The 18,954-nt window shown below is 39.1% G+C and overlaps 1 protein-coding gene across 1 annotated transcript in view; it reads right to left on the bottom strand.

Annotated features, from left to right (window-relative positions):
* Positions 1–5,795: 5,795 nt before the first annotated feature.
* The window catches only part of TUSC3 (tumor suppressor candidate 3), a 591,066-nt gene continuing 577,907 nt past the window's right edge, over positions 5,796–18,954 (bottom strand). The window contains exon 10 of the mRNA XM_047092210.1: positions 5,796–5,897. Within this exon, the coding sequence (XP_046948166.1) occupies positions 5,879–5,897 (19 nt within the window). The 3' untranslated portion in view covers positions 5,796–5,878. The remainder of the gene's footprint in view (positions 5,898–18,954) is intronic.

The following is an 18,954-nucleotide window of genomic DNA, read 5'->3' as shown; positions in this document are numbered from 1 at the left end:
CATTATTTACATGCAACCTGCAGGCAGTAACCTGTACACGGGGAATTGTCCAATTAGAAATGTTAAAATTTGCCCCTGGCTGTAGCTCAAGTGATCAGTGATGTCATCCTGGCCCCGGAAGACCATCAGGTCAGTTGTGATGGTGACAGGGTTGTGATGACGACAGAATTGCCCAATACCTTCTGCCTGTGGGCCGAAGCAGAGGGTGTGCAAATGCTAGTACATCCTGCTGTGCATGGATCAGTGTTTCAGCCAGATAGAAAGGTCAGTACAGAGATTTAGAGAGAAAGCTATCTGGCCTTCTACAGTAAACTCTGATGGCCTATGGGATTTGTTTGAAGGATTGCATCTGGGATTCCAGAGGCCATGATTAAGATCACTACTGCTGCTTGGAGTCCTGTGGCTAATGGTCTCAATAAAATGCTACATAAGGTGAAGGATTTGTCCCAGTCTCTATCAGAGAGCAGAGCGGCTGTCAGAGTGGCATGTGGGAAGTTGATCAGAAACCAGGATGGGATAGCAACGAGGGGCAGATATTGTTAGGAAATAAATCTTCATGAGCCTCTCACATTCCTGTATATCTTGTAAGGCACTGATTTCCCTTTGTTCTGGATGGGCTTCTAAAGGATATTTGTACAGACAACAGCCATGGAAGACAGAGATAGTTTGTCTTTCTGGAGCAAAGGGCAGACATAGTCACCGGTATAATAAAGGCAATGTTTCCCTTGGGAGCAAAGAGCTAATGTGTTCACTGCCCACTCTAAAAAGTAGGGGTTCCGAAAGGTTAGGGGTCCTGCCCTGTTATTCAACCCATTGTATGTGGAGGCATCCTCTGGCCCTCTTTCTGTTGCTTTCTTGGAGTTGGAGCTTGGAAAACCGGCAGAAAAAGTAGAGTTGTTCTGGCTACAGTTACTTCTTTGAGTAACAAACTGTCCTTGATGGTGAGGAAGCTGATGCCTTCTACCTGCATCTGTGAAAATATGTCAGGCAAACTTGTGAGCTTGCAAGTGGGATAAAATGGCAAATTCTTGACAGTTCTCGATGATAAATTCCAATGAATTCAAATATGCTAGAGCTATTCCGCTGTTGGGGAGGAATCATCACTTTTACACTAAAAATGTAATCTCATTTTCCAGTTAAGGGGAAAGATGGAAGGCCCAGTGGCCACCTCCCTAGATAGAGTTGGTTAGAAAAATAAGAGCTTTTCTACTGGCTGTGTCACTGTAGGAAAAAGTTCATTCACAGAAATGGCTGCGTTTTCGGAAAAAGGCGATGGGCAAGGAGAAAAACGCCGAACCCGGCAGGGCGTGACTCTCAAGGGCCAAGATAGTGTTGTAGTCCTGCAGCAGACTGTGTGAGGGCCATTATATAGCAGAAGGTATCGTGTTCCCAAAGTGCCACAACTGAAGTTCACAGTTCATTCACTACCTAACGACCGACTGGGGGCCCTGGCTAGCGGAGGGGGAAAAGCATCAGGAATGACAGGCAGCACTCAGCGTCTCCAAAGACCTTTGTGTTTTTTGACCCTTCCCCTTCTTCAGGAGGGAAGATCTTGGACCACCCTACCCTCTCCTCCTCTGTTCTAGCCACACTGACCTCTATTTTCCTCAAACACGTCAACCTTTATCCCTTCATCGGGCCTTTGTTTGAGATATTCCTTCTGCCCGGAGTATTCCTTCCCATGAACCTTGCAAAACTAGCTCCTTGAATGCATTCAATTCATTCAACAAATATTTAGTGGGACCCTAGGCATGCCAGAGTTTCTCTATAATGTGAAGATAAATCCATAATAAAACTAAACAACAAAAATGCTTTTAAAAATCCTGCTCTCCGGGCACCTGGGTGGCTCAATCGGTTAAGCATCCGCCTTCGGCTCAGGTCATGATCTTGCGGTCCGGTATGCGACTTCCAGGCCCCCTTAGGCTCTGTGCTGACAGCTCAGAGCCTGCAAGCTGCTTTGCATTCTGTGTCTCCCTCTCTCTCTCTCTGCTCATATTCTCTCTCTCTCTCTCTCTCAAAAATAAAAATTTTTTTAAAATAAAACTAAAAAAAAATCCTGCTCTCATAAAACTTACATTCCAGTGGAGTGTGGGAGGGCAGAGAACACACTATATAAATAAATGAGACCTACTGTGTGTCAGTTAATGATAAAAGGAGAAAAATAAAACTAGCAACAAAGATAGAAAATGGCAGGGTAAGAGTGCAGGTTTTAGATAGGGTGTAGGGAATAACCCAGAAGTAACATTTGAACAAAGAACACAGGAGGAGGGATTGAGTCATAGAAATCTAGAGGCAGACAGCTCAAGGAAGAAAAAAATACAGATGCAAAGGCCCTCAGGTGGAAGTGTGCGATGCCCTGTTCAAGGAATAATGAAGAGGCCAATGTGGCTGGAGCAAAGTGAGAGAAGGACGGCAGAGGAGGAGCTAAAATCCTCAAGCCCCACAGTCAGGTATCGGTGAGCTTGCGGTCATTGTAAGGACTTGGGCTGCCACCGTGCGTGGTGAGATGCTGTTTCCATTTGCAGGCAGGCTGGAGTGACGACTGGATCGATCAGGGAGAGAAAGAAATAGGAAGATGGAGGAGAGACAGGGGAGCAGAGCTGAAGCCATCTCAGGGAAAGCCAGGCAGCAGAAAAGCCTTGTGCAGGAGCCCAGGAGGCTCGTCCAGGGCAACAGGGGAAAAGGCAGCTTAAGTGGGTAGATGGCGCGGTGGCCCCTGGAGAACCTCTCTTAGGACTGCTTCTATCTTCCCAGTAAAATGAAAGGCTGGGGCCTCAGCAAAGAGCGAGGAAAGGAGGTATGGGGGCTTTAGAAAAGAAGTAGGTATGAAATGGACTAGAAACATGTTACTATGATCGCCGACAGCATCAAGGGCCCCGTAGAAATCTGTGATCGTGAATTTCACATGAGACTCCGTCAGCATGGTCATGTGTTTCTCTCCAGGCTAAATTCAGCTGCAGGTACAGCCATGAAACAACCTAGTCTTTGCTCACATCTCAGCTTAAATGTTGTATCCTCAGAGACCTCTCTCTCCTTGACCCCACGGCAGCCACCCTGACCTCCACCTATTTTAATTCTCTGCATAGCGTGTGTCACCAGTTTTCTTGTTTATTTGGTTGTTTGGAGGCTACCCATTTCTCATAGGGAAATGTGAATGTGTTTTCCACTTCATTCCCTGCTAAGTTCTGAAACATTGCTTGGTATATATTAGTTGTGTGATAAATGATGAATAAATGGTCGCTCCGCTTACAGTGTATGTGTGTTGGAAGTCGGTTAATAGCAGATTGACTTACTTTCTAAATCATAAATCCAGACTGGAAGGCAAACCTCTAACCCATAAAGCACAACACTCTCTTCGTCCAAATAAGATTGATAGCCCTAATGGAAATGTCTATAGCCTTTTTATATTCAAGAATGGAAAGTCTTGGAGACTGTTCAGTATTTAATTTTTTCCCTCAATAGGTGAGATTTCATATGGGGGGAGGGTGGGAGAGGAAGTGATAAAAGTTGGCCACACAGATGATGGCATAGAATGAGATTTGTTACTTGAAGCAGTTTATAAACTAGAGTGGAATAGCATGTACATATCTTACCATGAAGATGAGAAAAAATACATATAGCCAACAGAAGACCCATGGTTTTATCAAGAGGTCAAACTAGTATATTTCTAAAACTGTGAATGGCTGAACTCTCTGACTTCTTACCTTCAATTGTTTTTATTGTGTAAGATAAAGGATTTTTTTTTTCTATTTCAGCACTAGCAGTGGTGTGAAATTTATTAGGAGAAATTTAGATCTAACGTAAAGGGAAAAAAAAACATAACAAAGCTGGCCAATAATGGGACAGAATTTCTCGAGTGGACCCCCCAGTTCTGTTATCCAAGCAGGAACCAGATTAAGTGATCTCTAGTACAGTTTAAAATTAAATCTGTGCCATGCAATCACGTTGGGATATCTGGGTATATAAATATAAAAAAACAAGTCAAAGGGTATGTTCTATTTTGGTACCTGAATGCTAGGATTACCAGTATTTACCATAACACACATTCCTATTTAAAGGCAAACAAGGCAGGGGTGGGGGGGTCGGCTGTGCATCTGTGTGCACCTGTATAACCAATACCCTGGACTAAGAAGGGGCTATCTCCAGTTAGCCTGTTTTTATCATGACATTAGTATCTGTCCTGGCAAATGGACAACCTGAAGGAAAGACAGATTCGGTAAAGGTAATTCTGCTGGTGATTCTCATAAAAGATTTAGTTGGGGTAGGGTTGTTAATTTTTTTTCTCTTCTAAGAAAAAATCTCTCTTTTTTTCTTTCTCTTTCAACCCCACTTCCATCAACCAGGTTGAAGTTCATTAATTTTATCTCGAGTATTCCGGGTTCCTCCATAGCTGCCCCAATCTATCTCCACATGGCAGTCAAAACGCTGTTTCAAAAAAAGCAAATCTGTGCCTCTCCCTTACTTAAAAATTGCCAGGGGCTTTCTGACAGACTTAGCACCAACTCCATAATGGGATCATGTTGGGAACCCCACAGATGCCTCTAAGTACATTTCTGCCCACCCCCTTTTTATTCATGACCTCTCAGCCATATTGAACTAACCTCATGCTCCCAGATAAACCTTGGTTCTCCTCAAGTTCCAGTTTCTTCCAGGAGTTCTCATCGGTGTGTGTTGCCTGACCCCCTCCTGATATCACAAGGCATTTCTCTGTCACTCTTGCCCTTCTGAAGGTGGGGTGTCCTTCCTTCGTGTCACATAGCCCTATCATTTTCTTTTCTCATTGCCGTCTGCTTTTCTTTTTCCTTATCGTTCATAAACTCATCCAAAGCCGGGGCTGTATTTGTCTTGTTCCTTCTTGTAGCCCCCGTGTATGTCATAGTGTGAGGCTAAGGGTAAATGCGCAGTACATCTCTGTTGAATGAATAATTTTTGGCTCATTATAATATATATGGAACTGATTGTATTTTATTGAAAAGTCTGCATACATAATTGACACGCACAATCACAAGTGATGTTTGTTTTATTTTTGTTAGGATGATTTGAATTTTCAGAGTGGTTTTCATTCCTAAAATTTCATGGTTTCATTATGTTAATGGCCTTAATGAGGCATCTCCAGGAGATCCTCTGTCAATAAACTTGTGAGCTCTTTCTTAAGACTGGCTGGTCAATCAGATGAGCCTACAATGAAAAGGTGAACATAATGTTACCAAAGTGGACTGGATTTAGACAATAGGAAACGCTCTTCTTGGAGATGGTATTTTCTGTTACTTGATTGTGCGGAGACTGGAGGCTTGGCTCTTGTTCACGTGCTTAACGTAGGGCATCCGATCCATGTTACAGCCTGCTGAACACTGCACACAACCACCGAGATACCCACACACCTTCCTCCTCGGAGCCAGGGACAGGGGGTGCCTCAGTGGACTCCGCAGAGGCAGGTATGAGGGCCACAGAAAACACCAAGCGGTTTGTCGCCTCCCACTCTGAGAAAACGTGGATGATGTTATTCGTTCACAGCTCTGGGCATGCTTGAATGATGACACTGATTCTGTTTCCTGGAAATGGCAGGAACTTTATTAAACAAACATATGTGGCGCTAAGCCTGAGGGTAGGAATTCCTGGCAGCTGAGGAAAAGGGGAGCCACGGTCTGCCAACGCCATCTGTTTCATTTTCCTAATAATCGAACACCTGCCAGTGAGACTCCTCTCGGATCCCAAAATGGCTGAGCGTTGTAGAAACGTCAACAATAACTTCTTGCAGGGCCCTCGCTGTCATCAGTAGGAGAGTGGCTTCCAACTTAGCCTTTGGCTCTAAAAGGATGAGGATGCTGGTGACTCTCAACGATACCCTGGCTGATGTGAAGTCTGGTTTCCCGAGTGCCTAGAGCATTCTTGGTGCGCTGTGAAATAAGAGAGGGATTAAGGAAGAGGCTTCGGAGAGAAATTAACCTTTCACCTGATTGTATTCTTTGTTAATGTTTCCATCAGTTTCCAGATAGGCTGCTTGGATGAAGGCTCGGTTTTCTTTTAACCAGCTTTAAAATTTGACTCTTAGGTAAGCCCTTCCCTCCCCCACAGGGAGGGAAGAATGCCTGTATTCTAAGGTAACACTTACCACGATTTAGTTTTGTTAATGTCTATTTTATTTACATTTAGTTATTTTAGGCCAAGTTATTGGAAGCAGAAAATTTCCCCCAATTATTCTCAGCTGTTTTCTTCACAGCCATGGTCTCTTAAAACCCTCATCACCCTGTAAAGGTGAGAACTAACTACTGAGGGGGGAGGGGGTGAGGCCAGGCAGTTCAGGGGGGTTTGGAAACATTCCCCCGAAATTTGCGTACCCATCCTGAGTTATTCTTTATGAAAGAGCAAATAGAGGAACCCTCTGAGGAAGAAGAATTGATCTTTTGTGACTACATAACTCCATTCACCTCTCCAAATGGAAAATGGTAACTTTCCTTAACACTAGGGTTCCTGACTAAAATTTATGCAAGCATAAATTTTTTTTAAGCATTAGCAGCTGTTGCTGTTTTATTTGTTTATTTTTAAAAGTTTGTTTATTTTTGAGAGAGAGAGAGCAAGCAGGGGAGGGGCAGAGAGAGAGGGGGGCAGAGGGTCCAAAGCAGGCTCTGTGCTGACAGCAGAGAGCCCGATGTGGGGCTCAGACTCACGAACTGTGAGATCATGACCTGGGCCAGAGTCAGGTGCTCAACCAACTGAGCCACCCAGGCACCCCGCAAGCATAAATTCTTCAAAGAATGAGAAACAGGGGTGCCTGGGTGGCTCAGTCGGTTAAGTGTCTGACTTTTGATTTCAGCTCGGGGTCATGATCCCAGGGTCCTGTGATCAAGCCCTGTGGAGGATTCTGCACTGAGCATGGAGCCTACTTAAGATATTCCCCCCTCCCCCCCTTTCTCCCCCCTCTCTCCCCCTCTTCCCCTTCTCTATCTTCTCCCCCTTCTTTCTCTCCCCTCCCCCCCTCTCCCCCTCTTTCCCCTCTCGCCCCTCCCCCTTTTTCCCCCCTCCCCCCTCTCCCCCTCCCTCCTGTCTCCCCCTCTCTTCCCCCTTCTCTCCCCCTCCCCTCTCCCCTCTCTCCCTCCTCCGCCCTCCCCTCTCTCCCTCCTCCCCCCTCCCCTCTCTCCCCCTTCCTCCCCCCTTCTCCCCCCTCACTCTCCCCCCTCCGCCTTCACTCCCCCCTCTCCACTGCTTAGACTCACTCTCTCTCTAGAGAAAAAAAAAAATGAAAAGGAATTACTTGAACTGTGTTTTTAGTATTAACCCTGAGAAGTGGGTTCTATTTTCAAAGACTTTCAGTCTAAGATAAAGGTGAATAAGCAGTGTAACAACAGACATATGGTGATCTGATTGGCTTTGCTGTGAATGAAGATTCAGTGCAGGAGATGGGTCTTCAGAGGTGAAACATCAAATTTTAATCCTGTGGAATATATATTAGAAGAGGAAGAAGTGATTGGTTGTCGTGAGGAAATAGACAGCAGTCACTAATATTGGCCTGATATTCTAAAAAAAAGCTTTCATTGGCAATATAAAATCCTTTCAAATATAATTTTCTTGAAAGTTTTACAAGACTTTGACCCAAACACTCCAAGAAATATAATCAATAATAAACATATAATCTGTTGGCAGGATTTCACACAGATCAAATCATCATCTATTTTGTCCATTGCCTTTCCTATTTCTTGCCTAGTTTCATTATCGAAGATTGGTTCCAATCCACTGTTAACCAGCACATTGATGTTTCTTTCTGTAGTGTATATGATGCTGATAGTAAAAGCAACTTGCTTACCTTACTTTTGAAGCCATGTTGAAAAATATCTCCAAATTTAACACTACATGTATAAAAAAATTTTTTTTTGAAAAAGACATACGAGATAGCCTAATTTTAGCCACCGCAAAAATCTAAATTCTAGAAGGACATCTGAAATATCTGAAGAGTGCTGCAGTTCTAAATTTTGAGGTACAGGGTAATGGGGTGAATGAATAAGACAAGAAAAAAAATATATAACAAGTAACAATATAGATCAAAAGCCATTAAGCTTCGTGACTCCCTTTTTACCTTCCCTGAACCCCGTATCATCTAATTCTACCATAGTCTCATTTCTAAATGGTTTTATATGTTTTAAGTCTATCTACTTTTGTGTACATGCATGTGTGTTTGTGAAGACTAAGGGAATTAGCAATGTATCATGCTTTTTTCCCCCTTCTGTTAGACCTCCCTGATTAGTTCTAGGTTTTTCAAAAGGAAAGAAAATTACTGTTGCAAATTCACGTCAAAACAAGAACCATTAGCTTGCTCTCTGTCCTTTTCAGTACTTTCTATTTAACTTCCACACTCTTTTATCTTTTTTTTTTTTTTTTGAAAGACACATTAAAATACTTTGCTGTAAAAGTATGACAGGGACATATTGTACCTTTAAGATAAATGTTTTCAATTCATAGACTTTTTTAAAGGTAACATTTAGTAACCTTTACCTCATTAAAATTGTGTCATAAGGTCTGATAAACTTTGTTTCCAAAGGTAGTTAACTCTTATCCAGGCCTAGCTTGGACCTTGCTAAAGCCCGTCTCAAAAACACATGATATGCATGAAAAAATATTTGACATGGTATGAAGATGCACTTATCTTTCAATTCAGGATATAAATGAGATGTTAGAAATATTGTGAAAATAACCAGGAAAGTACTAGATTTGTACTATGGAAATACCAGTGAGAAGTTTTAAAATAAAAAAATAACCACGTTTCCCAAATAGTTTCAGAAATCCAACATGGCCTGTACATTGTCTTCTCATCCCATTCACTAATGCATTAGAATTTCTTGCAAGTTTTATTTTATTTTGAATCCTGTGGAAAAAAACACTTTAGAGTTAGAAGGACCTTAGCTATCGTTTGACGAAATCTTTCATTTTATAGATTACAATGATAGCTTCACAAATCGCCTTTTTTTCCCTCCTAAGGTGATGTGTGTCTGTGGTATAAAGATGATGAAAGTTTTAAAATTGCTGACCTAGGGCTGAACTGGTGATGGTTGTTTTCTGGTTAGTATCATTTTAAAGCTACTTGTCCAATAAAAGACACAGCATGTTTTTGTTTTGTTTTTTGCATAGACAATTTGTTACTCTCTTTACTTGGCTGTAATAATAATCACATACAATTTTTTATTTTAGTCATTTTTCACCTAACAGATTTTGATGAGCATATTTCACATATTTATATCATTATAAACTTTTCTTTATTTTTTTAATTTCTATTTTAGAAAGCATGAGTGGGGATGGGGAGGGCAGAGGGAGAGAGAGAATCTCAAGGAGGCTCTATGTTCAGCACTAAGTCTGACACAGACCTCGATCCCACAACCCTGGGATCATGACCTGAGTTGAAATAGTCAGATGCTCAACTGACTGAACCATGCAAGCACCCCTGAAGTTTTCTTTTTTCATAAAAATGTTTTAGGGGCACCTGGGTGGCTCAGGCGGTTGAGCGTCCACCTTCAGCTCAGGCCAAGATCTTGCAGTCTATAAGTTTGAGCCCCACATCGGGCTCTGTGCTGACAGCTCAGAGAGTGGAGCCTGCTTCAGATTCTGTCTCCTTCTCTCTCTGCCCCTCTCCACTCGCACTCTGTCTTTCTCTCTCTCAAAGATAAATAAACATTAAAAAAAATTTTTAATGTTTTATAGGCATTATGAAAGTAATAGAAATGTGCATTGAAGAAAATCAGGCTACTTAGCCAATTACCCACCAAAGCTGTCTAGCACAGGGGAGCTCTCAGTGGGAAAGGACTTGGACTCCACTCGAAGCTCCTCTGCATTGATTGGACTCCCCATTAGAAGGAATGTAATACCTTTGCAGATAGAAAACTACGTAGGAAAATAGAAATTCTTTTCCTTGTATTGATTTCAGCCAACTCAAAACTGGACCCAACTTACCATTATTAATTACCAGGTAGGCACTCACCTTCCCAGACCTTTGAAAAATATATTTAGGTATAATATTTCAGTTATTACTTTAGAGTAACTGAAGAACTTGGCAAAAACCTATTAAAACTATACTGGTCTAAAAATGTAGAGTCTCTCCTACTCTCCTTTACCAGTAAACCTCCACCCTGTGTCTCAAGTGTCTATCCCATAGGCAGATATTTTCATCAGAGCTTATTGAATCATTTCTTTAATGACCATGTTTCTAAAGGAGTTTTTTATTTTCCATGTCTTGTTTGGTCAAGTTGAGTTGCTATCAACAGAGTGACTAATAGACAGTTAGACATGAGCTGGAGGCCAGGCCTGTGAGAAATAGGTTTTACATTAGAAGTCCCGTGGGCACAGCATCCTGATTTTGTGGCTTCTAAGACCCCTCAACATCCTGGCCTTGTGCTTTCCAAGACCCAGAGCCTAACAGGTGAAGAGCCACAGATGCAAAATAAGTGCTCTTCCCTTCCACCTCTGCCCCAGCATAACCCGAAGACTTAATATAATGCATTTGCATTGCAGTTTTAGACCCCTCAGTGGGGGACGGCAGCCATGACGGTTCTGGTACAAACCTTGTAGGGTCAAAACCTTTCCCTCCCACCCTGTAGATGGAGTCCTTCAAATGACTGGAAGCAACCTCCATTAGAGACCGCCCGGTCTGTGACCCAAGACCCCACTCATGTAAAAGGAAAAGACTTCTGTACCCTCAGGGCTGTTGCCCCCTCTGGGCCTGCCCACTCTCCCTTCTCCAATGTAGTGTCCTTAATAACCTGCTTTGTGCTTGGTACTTTCGTTCTGTCTTTATTGGAACACGGATCCTCCCATAAATCCCTTGTGGGGAATCCAGGAACTGAGACCTCCATTCTCACAATGCAGACTCTCCCACAGGTAACATAACTGCCCCCTCCTCCCAACTGTCTCTTCTGTTATTAATCTGATAAGATCCCAACAACTTTGGGTCTATTGAAATCACTTAAAAAAAAAAAAAGTTGCAGCTGTTGATTGCATACCTATGGTTACCAAGCCTGTTTACATTTTTTTTTTTTCTGCATGTAATGAAGTTTCACTGGTGTCTAAGAGGTGTAAAAGCCACATGTGCTTAGTGTACCATATTAAATACAATATTTAAAAAAATTTTTTTAATGTTTATTTCTGAGACAGAGACAGAGTATGAGTGGTTGAGGGGCAGAGAGAGAGGGAGACACAGAATCCAAAGCAGGCTCCAGTCTCTGAGCTGTCCGCACAGAGCCCAATGCCGAGCTCGAACTCACAAACCTTGAGATCATGACCTGAGCCGAAGTTGGTCACTCAACCGACAGAGCTACCCAGACGCCCCTACAATATTTTTAAAATAATAATTTTATTGTACACAAACCATATTAGCACTAGTGGCCAGTGTAACTACATAAACAATAAATTAATACATAAAATTAAGTCTTCACACATTGAGATTTTAAACTAAAATTCAGTTTATTAGTGGCATTATATGGCAATTCACACCATAATTTAAATATTTTAACTACTGATGTTGGAAGTTCATAATTTGCTAGATGAACACATTACCTTTTTTTGGAATGATATAAAATATTGCTAATTTGTGCGATCAGAAGAGGAAGAAAATTCAAGGAATGTTTAGTTGTTTTTTTTTAAGAAAATCCCTATTTACCCTAAAAAAAAAATGTTTCCTAGATGTTCCATATTCTCTCCTTAGAAGGTAGATGTTATGCAATGTTAATCACAAAATATTTAAAATTGTAAATAACACTTTACGTTTTCTATGGAAAAGATACCAGATAAGTTTATTGGTTAATATTTTCTTTCATTTGGTCACACCACTTAAGAATGCAGGGTGTCTTTATTTGTTTTTTTGTTTTTCTTTTTTGGTAAGGGGATAAAAGTGAATATAATTAGAGGCAAATTCTATAAAGATGATAATTTTGATTAAACTCTTCTGCTTTTGCAATACTTGGGGTAGAGGAGTAGTTAAAGTTTCCAGTAAAAATGGCAGCCAAAATTATTAGGTAAGTCATATGAAAAATTTTCTATCTGAATCAAATAGACACTCCTTATAGGAATTGAGGTGGTCCTATTTTAGTAGTACCTTTTCACCTGGTTTTTAAATATAATGTTAGAATGCCAAAACAGATGATAGACGATGACACTGAACAACCTGAGTTCTAGGAGTTTTAGCGAATTTGGTCATTAAATATTTACATGCTGACTATATGCCAGGCCGAGTGAACTCTACTGGCATATGCTATCATGATAAGTAAAAACATTTTTATAGAGAGACTAGAAGGAATGGACAGGGACATATAGATTAGAAAGCCATCTGTCAGGAACGGGGTGACCAGCTGGATGTGGCTGACCCATCTGCTTATCTACCTGGTAAAAGGGTCATATTTAGAGCGATACAGTCACAGGTGTTCACAGATGGATAGATGTAGTTTTAAATATTTCAATATTTAAATATTTATAGATAAGTGGATATAGAAAGATAAGCAATAAATTAACATCTATCTTTTTAATTAGAGGATTAGCATTCTAAACTGTGTCAGAACATATTTTTCCTGTTAATTCAAGATTTTAAAAAAATTTTCTTAATTTATTTTTTGAGAGAGAGAGAGAGCAGGGGAGGGGCAGAGAGAGAGGGAGACACAGAATCCAAAGCAGGCTCCAAGCTCTGAGCTGTCAGCACACAGCCGGATGCGGAGCTCAAACCCATGAACTGCAAGATCAGGACCTAAGCTGAAGTCAGTTGCTTAACCGACTGAGCCACCCAGGCGACCCAGGAGATTTTTATTATGCATTAAATACTTGCCATATACAAATTTTGAAGTCTGTCTTTAGGTACCTTTTTGAAACAGCATCTAGTAAGTCTACTGAAGTGCCTCGAAACAGGAGAATTAGTGGTCTGTAGATCAGCAACACATTATAAGCGAACTACATTCAGTTTCTGTAACACAAATGCTTTATTCAGTTGCTACAACAAACTGGGGATCCTAAAGGTCGTGGGGTAAGGTATGGTTACAACACTCTGGGGTGTGCAGCGTTTCGCTCACATCGGAACTGGAGTCTGTGTGTGTGTTCAGCAGGAGACCACAATGTCCTCCGCTCACTTCCGCACCCACTGAAATCCAGCAGGGAGTAGCTTCCCTCAGCTCCACCCACCTATTGCCTTTGACAGTTTGCTCTTTCCGTGCCAAATAGGTCTGAGCCAAAATTATCCAAAGGCTGATTTGGGGAGACTGTGGCCCAAAAATCAACTTTATAAAATTTGGTATTTGGTGGTACAATTCAGGGAATTATTTTTATCATGAAGTATCATGGTGAAAAAAATCCTGAAAAAAAAAAAAGCATCTTAAAAAATAATTAACATGAGAAAAAACAAAAATCACCTTAATTCCACTACTCCATGATAATCATTTAACGTTTTCATTCATCGTCTTCTGGTCCCTTCCATTTGTATATACCTCCTGTATGCACAACTCGATGGCTAAATTGTTTTAGTGAAATTTTAACTATTCATAGAAATGAATGTGTGTGGTGACATTTAAATATCATAAAATTATAATTTTGTTAGAATTAGGAATAACTGACTTCTGTAAATTGCCCAATTTTCCTGTCCTCAAGTGAGGTATCACCATTTATTTATCTGTAATTTCTTTTTACAAAAAACTCACAGAATTCTGCTTAGGATTAATTCTAAGTGTTCTTTGTTTTGCAAATGAGATACCTTATCTTTCTGTGGTTGTTGTTAAATAGCAAAGAGTTTTTTATGTTAACAAACACACTTTGGGGTGCCTAGGTAGCTCAGTTGATTAAGCAACTGACTTCGACTCTTGATTTCTGCTCAGGTCATGAATGATCTCAAGGTTCATAGGATCAAGCCCAGGTCAGGCTCTGGGCTTCCAATGTGGAGCCTGCTTGGGATTCTCTCTTTCCTTCCCTTCCCCTCCCCTACTTGCTGTCTCTCAAAATAAATAAAATAAAAATAAACTTTAAAAACACATACATACGTATATATAAAGACTTTTGCAAATGTAATGCAGCTGGACAACATATAAAGTTCTCAAATTGTTTGAAACTTTTCAGTTCTTTTTAGGTTCTAGGATGTTTAATCCTATCTTGTATTCTCTGCACAAACTCCCACTTTCAAATAATTATCAGTGGTATGAATTTTCAGGAGAAAGTTAATAATTATGAAAGCAATTTGTAAAAATCGAGAATGGGTGCTGCCCTATCAAAGGCCTTTTCTACAAAAAATAAAATCATTTACTTAAAGAAAGTAACATGTCACTATGTCGTGCATGCACTAATAATAAGCCACCCTGAAGATGAACTCTATTTATTTTGCATTTGAACACTTCAAAATTTGCATTCATATCTATTAAAATAACTGTATTACTATGTAAAGCTTTGATAACCTCCCCCTACAATCTGATCTTGTCAGTGCTTACTGCTTCTTTTTTTTTTTTTGCTTTTCTTGTTTTGTCACCAAAAGAGTATCTTTAATTTATTTGTTCATTTATTATAATTCTCTAATTTATGCTTACTTTTATTCCTCCTTATTGATATCTTCAATTTCACTTGAATTGATTACTTGATTTCATAGTTTGCTATACATGGACATGCTTAAAGAGTGTTTTTTCACTGATTATAATAATTTTAGATTCTTAAACTTTTCAGTATGTAATTCCAAAAACTTTGGAATTCTGAAACAGATCTATAATTGTAATTTATCTTTCATAATCTTTTTTGCATTTTTAATTGAAATATATTTGACATACAACACTGTACAATTTAAGGTATACAATGTTAATTTGATTGTTTTTATATGTTATAATAGGACTGCTATTGTAGCAATAGGTAGCATCTCTATCATGTCACATAATTATGTTTTTGATTGTTTGTTTGTTTGTTTTTCTGGTGGCTGGAATGGAGAGCTAGTTTCCTAACAAGTTTGATCATTGTAATACAATATTGTCTATATTTACTACACTATGCATTAGATCTCCAGGACTTATTTGCAGATTTGCACCCTTGAACAACAGCTCTCACATTCCCTCACCCCCCACACCCAGCCCCTGTTAACAAACGGTTTACTCTCTTTTTAGGAATTTGGCTTTTTTAGATTCCACATATAAGTGATATCACGTAGTACGTGTCTTCCTCTGTCTGACTTATCTCACTTAGCATAATGTCCTCAGGATCCATCCATGTTGTTGTGAATGTGCAGGACTTCCTTCATTTTTATGGCTGAATAATATTTCACTGTGTATATACACCATATTTTTATCAATTTATCTGTACATGGATATCTCAGCTGTTGTGAATAAAGCTGCAATGAACATAGGAGTGAGTATATCTCTTGCAGATCTTGATTTGATTTCCTTGTGTATATACCCAGAAGTGGAATTGCTGTATCATAGGGTAGTTCTATTTTTTATTTTTTTGAAGAACATCCATATTGTTTTCCTTAAAGGTGAAATCAACTTAATTCCTACTAAAAGTATACAACAAGGTTTCCCTTTACTCCACTTCCTTGCCAGAATTTGTTATCTTCTTGATGAAGGCCATTCTAACAGGTGTGAAATGGTATTTCATACGGGTTTTGAATTGGGTTTCCCTGATAATCGGTGACGTTGAGCATCTTTCCGTGGACCTCTTGACCATTGGATGTTGTCTTTGGAAAAATGTTCACTTAGTTCCTCTTCACTTTTAATCAGATTGTACATTTTGTTTTTGTTGTTGTTGGTTTGTAGGAATTTTTATTTATGTATTTTGGATATTAACCCCTTACACAGTATATGGTTTGCAAATATTTTCTCCCATTCTTCAGGTTGCTTTTTCATTTTTTTTTTTTTTGGTTTTGTGTGTGTGTGTGTGCGAAAGCATTTAACTTTAAAATAGTCTACTTCACTAATTTTTGCTTTCTTTTATGTTCTTGTTGTCTTATCCAAAAAATAATTGCCAAAACTGATGTTGTTTTCTTCCCTATGTTTTCTTTAAGGAGATTTGGTCTTATGTTTAAGTCTTTGTTCTATTTTGAGATAAATTTGTGTGTGGTATAAGATAGGGGTCTGGTTTTATTTTTCTGTGTATGTGTATCCAGTTTTTCCAGCATCATTTGTTGAAGCAACTATTTGTTCCTTATTGAATGTTTTTGGTTCCCTGCTCAAATAATATTTTATATGATATAATCATACATATTATATATATGATGATGATGTCATGCCTCCAGCTTTATTCTTCTTTCTCAGGATTGCTTTGATTATTTATAGTCTTTCATGAGTCCAAATTTTAGAATTGTTTTTCTATTTCTATGAAGAATACCAATGGAATTTGGATAGAGATTGGATCACATCTATAAATGGCTTTGGGTAGTATGAACATTCTTTTTTTTTTTTTAACTTTTTTTGTTTATTTATTTATTTTGATAGGGGTGTGGAGGGGCAGAGAGAGGGAGAGACAGAATCCCAAGCAGGCTTCATGCTGATTTCTTGAATCAGGCTTTCATGAACCCTTGATATCATGACCCGATATCAAAATCTAGAGTCCAAAACTTAACCAGCTGAGCCACCCAGACGCCCCTAGGTAGTATGAAAATTCTAACAATATTTTCCAATTTATGAACACAGGATGTCATTCCATTTGTTAATGTCCTCATTGATTTCTTTCAACAAAGTTTTATACTTTTTGTTGCATGGATCTGTCACTTCTTTAATAAGTTTATTCCTAGGTATTTTATTTTGTCGATACTATTGTGAATGGGATAGTTTTCTTTATTGTCAAATGTTTTATTATTATATAAAAATGCAACTGATTTTTGTATGTTGATTTTTATATCCTGCAATAATACCGAATTGTTAATTAGTTACAAAGCTTTTTAGTTGAGTCTTTGGGATTTCCTATATGCAAGATCATATCCACAAACAAAGTCAATTTGACTTGTTGCTTTTTGATGTGAATGCCTATGTGTGTGTGTGCGCACGTGTGCACCTGATTGCTCTGTCTAGGACTTCCAGTACATGTTGAATATGAATGGTGAGAATGTGCGTTCTTGGCTTGGGACTTCCAGGACATGTTGAATATGGAATGGTGAGAATGTGCGTTCTTGGCTTGTTCCTGATCTTAGAGGAAATTTAAAAATTTTTCAACACTAGCTATAATTTGGGCTCTTGGTTTGTTGTAAATGGCTTTTATATGCTGAGGTATGTTCTTTGTATACCCAATCTGTAAAAGGTGTTTACTAATGAAAGAATATTGTATTTTGTCAAAATGGTTTTTCTGCATTTACTGGGGTGATCCTGTGACTTTTTCCTTCTATTAATGTGGTGTATCACATTTATTGATTTTCATGTGATGAACCAACCTTATATCTCAGAGATAAATCCCACTGATCATGGTATATAATCCTTTTAATGTGTTCTTGAATTGGGTTTGCTAATCTTTTGAGTATACTTGCATCTGTATTCATTAGGGATAGTGGTCTACAGTTTGCTTTTAGTGTCCTTAGCTGGCTTTAGTGCTTTTAGTGTCCTCTGTCTTACCCTGGTATCAGGGTAATGCTGGCCCAGTGAAATAAGTTCAGCAGTGTTCCCTCCTTTCCATTATTTTCTTTGTTGATGCTATTGTGGGATAGGGTTGCCAAGACCGGCATTGATTCTGCAGGAGGTGTTAGATAGAAATCACCAGTGAAACCCTCTGCTCCAAGGATTTTCTGTGTTGGGAGTTTTTTGAGAATTGATTCACTTTCTTTGGTTGTTGTCGGCCTTTTCACCTTTTCCATTTCTTCCTTGGTCAGTATTGGTAAATTTTGTGTTTCTAGGAATTTATCCTTTCTTCCAAGTTATCTAATTTGTTGATACATAAATGTTCGAAGAAGTCGGTCATGATCCTATGTATGCTGTAGTATCAGTTGCCATGTCTCTTTCTTTTTAATTTTATTTGAACTTTTTTCTGGGTTAGTCTGGCTAAAGGGTCGCCAATGTTACATATTTTTTAAAAAACAGCTCTTAGTTGCATTGATGCTTTCTGTTATTTTTCTGGCCTTATTTATTTCTGCTCTGATCTTCATGATTTTCTTCCTTCTGTTTATTCCAGCTCACTTTGTTCTTTTTCTAATTCCTTGAAGTGTAAAGTTAGGTTGTTTATTTAAGAGCTTTCTAATTCCTTAATATATTCATTTATCACTATAAACTTCCAGAACTGTTTTTGCAGTGTCCCAGAGGACTTGGTATGCTGTGTTTCCATTTTTATCTTTGTGATTTTTTTTTTAAATTTCCCTTTTGATTTCTACTTTGACCCATTGGTTGTTTACAGGTGTGTTATTGAGTTTCCACATATTTGTAGATTTTCTACCTTTCTTGTTTTCTACTTTCACACCATTGTGATCAGATAAGATGGTATTATTTCAATCTAAAATTTGCTAAGACTTGTTTGTGTTTTACTATGTGATCTATTGTGGGGAATGTTCCATGTGTACTTAAGAAGAATGTGTATTGTGCTGCTGTTAGATGCAATGATCTATCTATGTCTGTTAGCTCGATTTGGTGTAAAGGATGGTCAAGTCCAATGTTTCCTTGGTGATTTTCTATCGATTGTTCAAAGTGGGTTACTAAAGTCCCCTATTACTGCATTATTGCCTGTTTCTCACTTCAGATTTTTTAGTATTTGCTTAATATATTTAGGTGCTCCAATATTGGGTGCATATATATTTATCTTCTTGATGTATTGACCCCTTTATCATTATATAGTGTCCCAATTGGGACATCAAAAATTGCCCCTTGTTATAATTTTTGACTTGAAGTCTATTTTTTCTGATCTGAGTATGGCTACATCCACTTTGTTTTGGTTTCCACTTGAGTGTTATATCATTTCACTTTTGTCCTGTATGTCTGTAGAACTGAAATAAATTTCTTATGAGTGGCATAAACTTGGGTCTTGTCTTTTTTAATTCATCCAGCCACTTGGGCTTTT

Source organism: Lynx rufus, unplaced genomic scaffold, assembly GCF_022079265.1.
Source record: "Lynx rufus isolate CCGP_SWC_20201006 ecotype Redwood Valley unplaced genomic scaffold, mLynRuf1.p SCAF_3, whole genome shotgun sequence".
Taxonomy (NCBI): Eukaryota; Metazoa; Chordata; class Mammalia; order Carnivora; family Felidae; genus Lynx; species Lynx rufus.
This window is presented reverse-complemented; position numbering and strand designations above follow the sequence as displayed.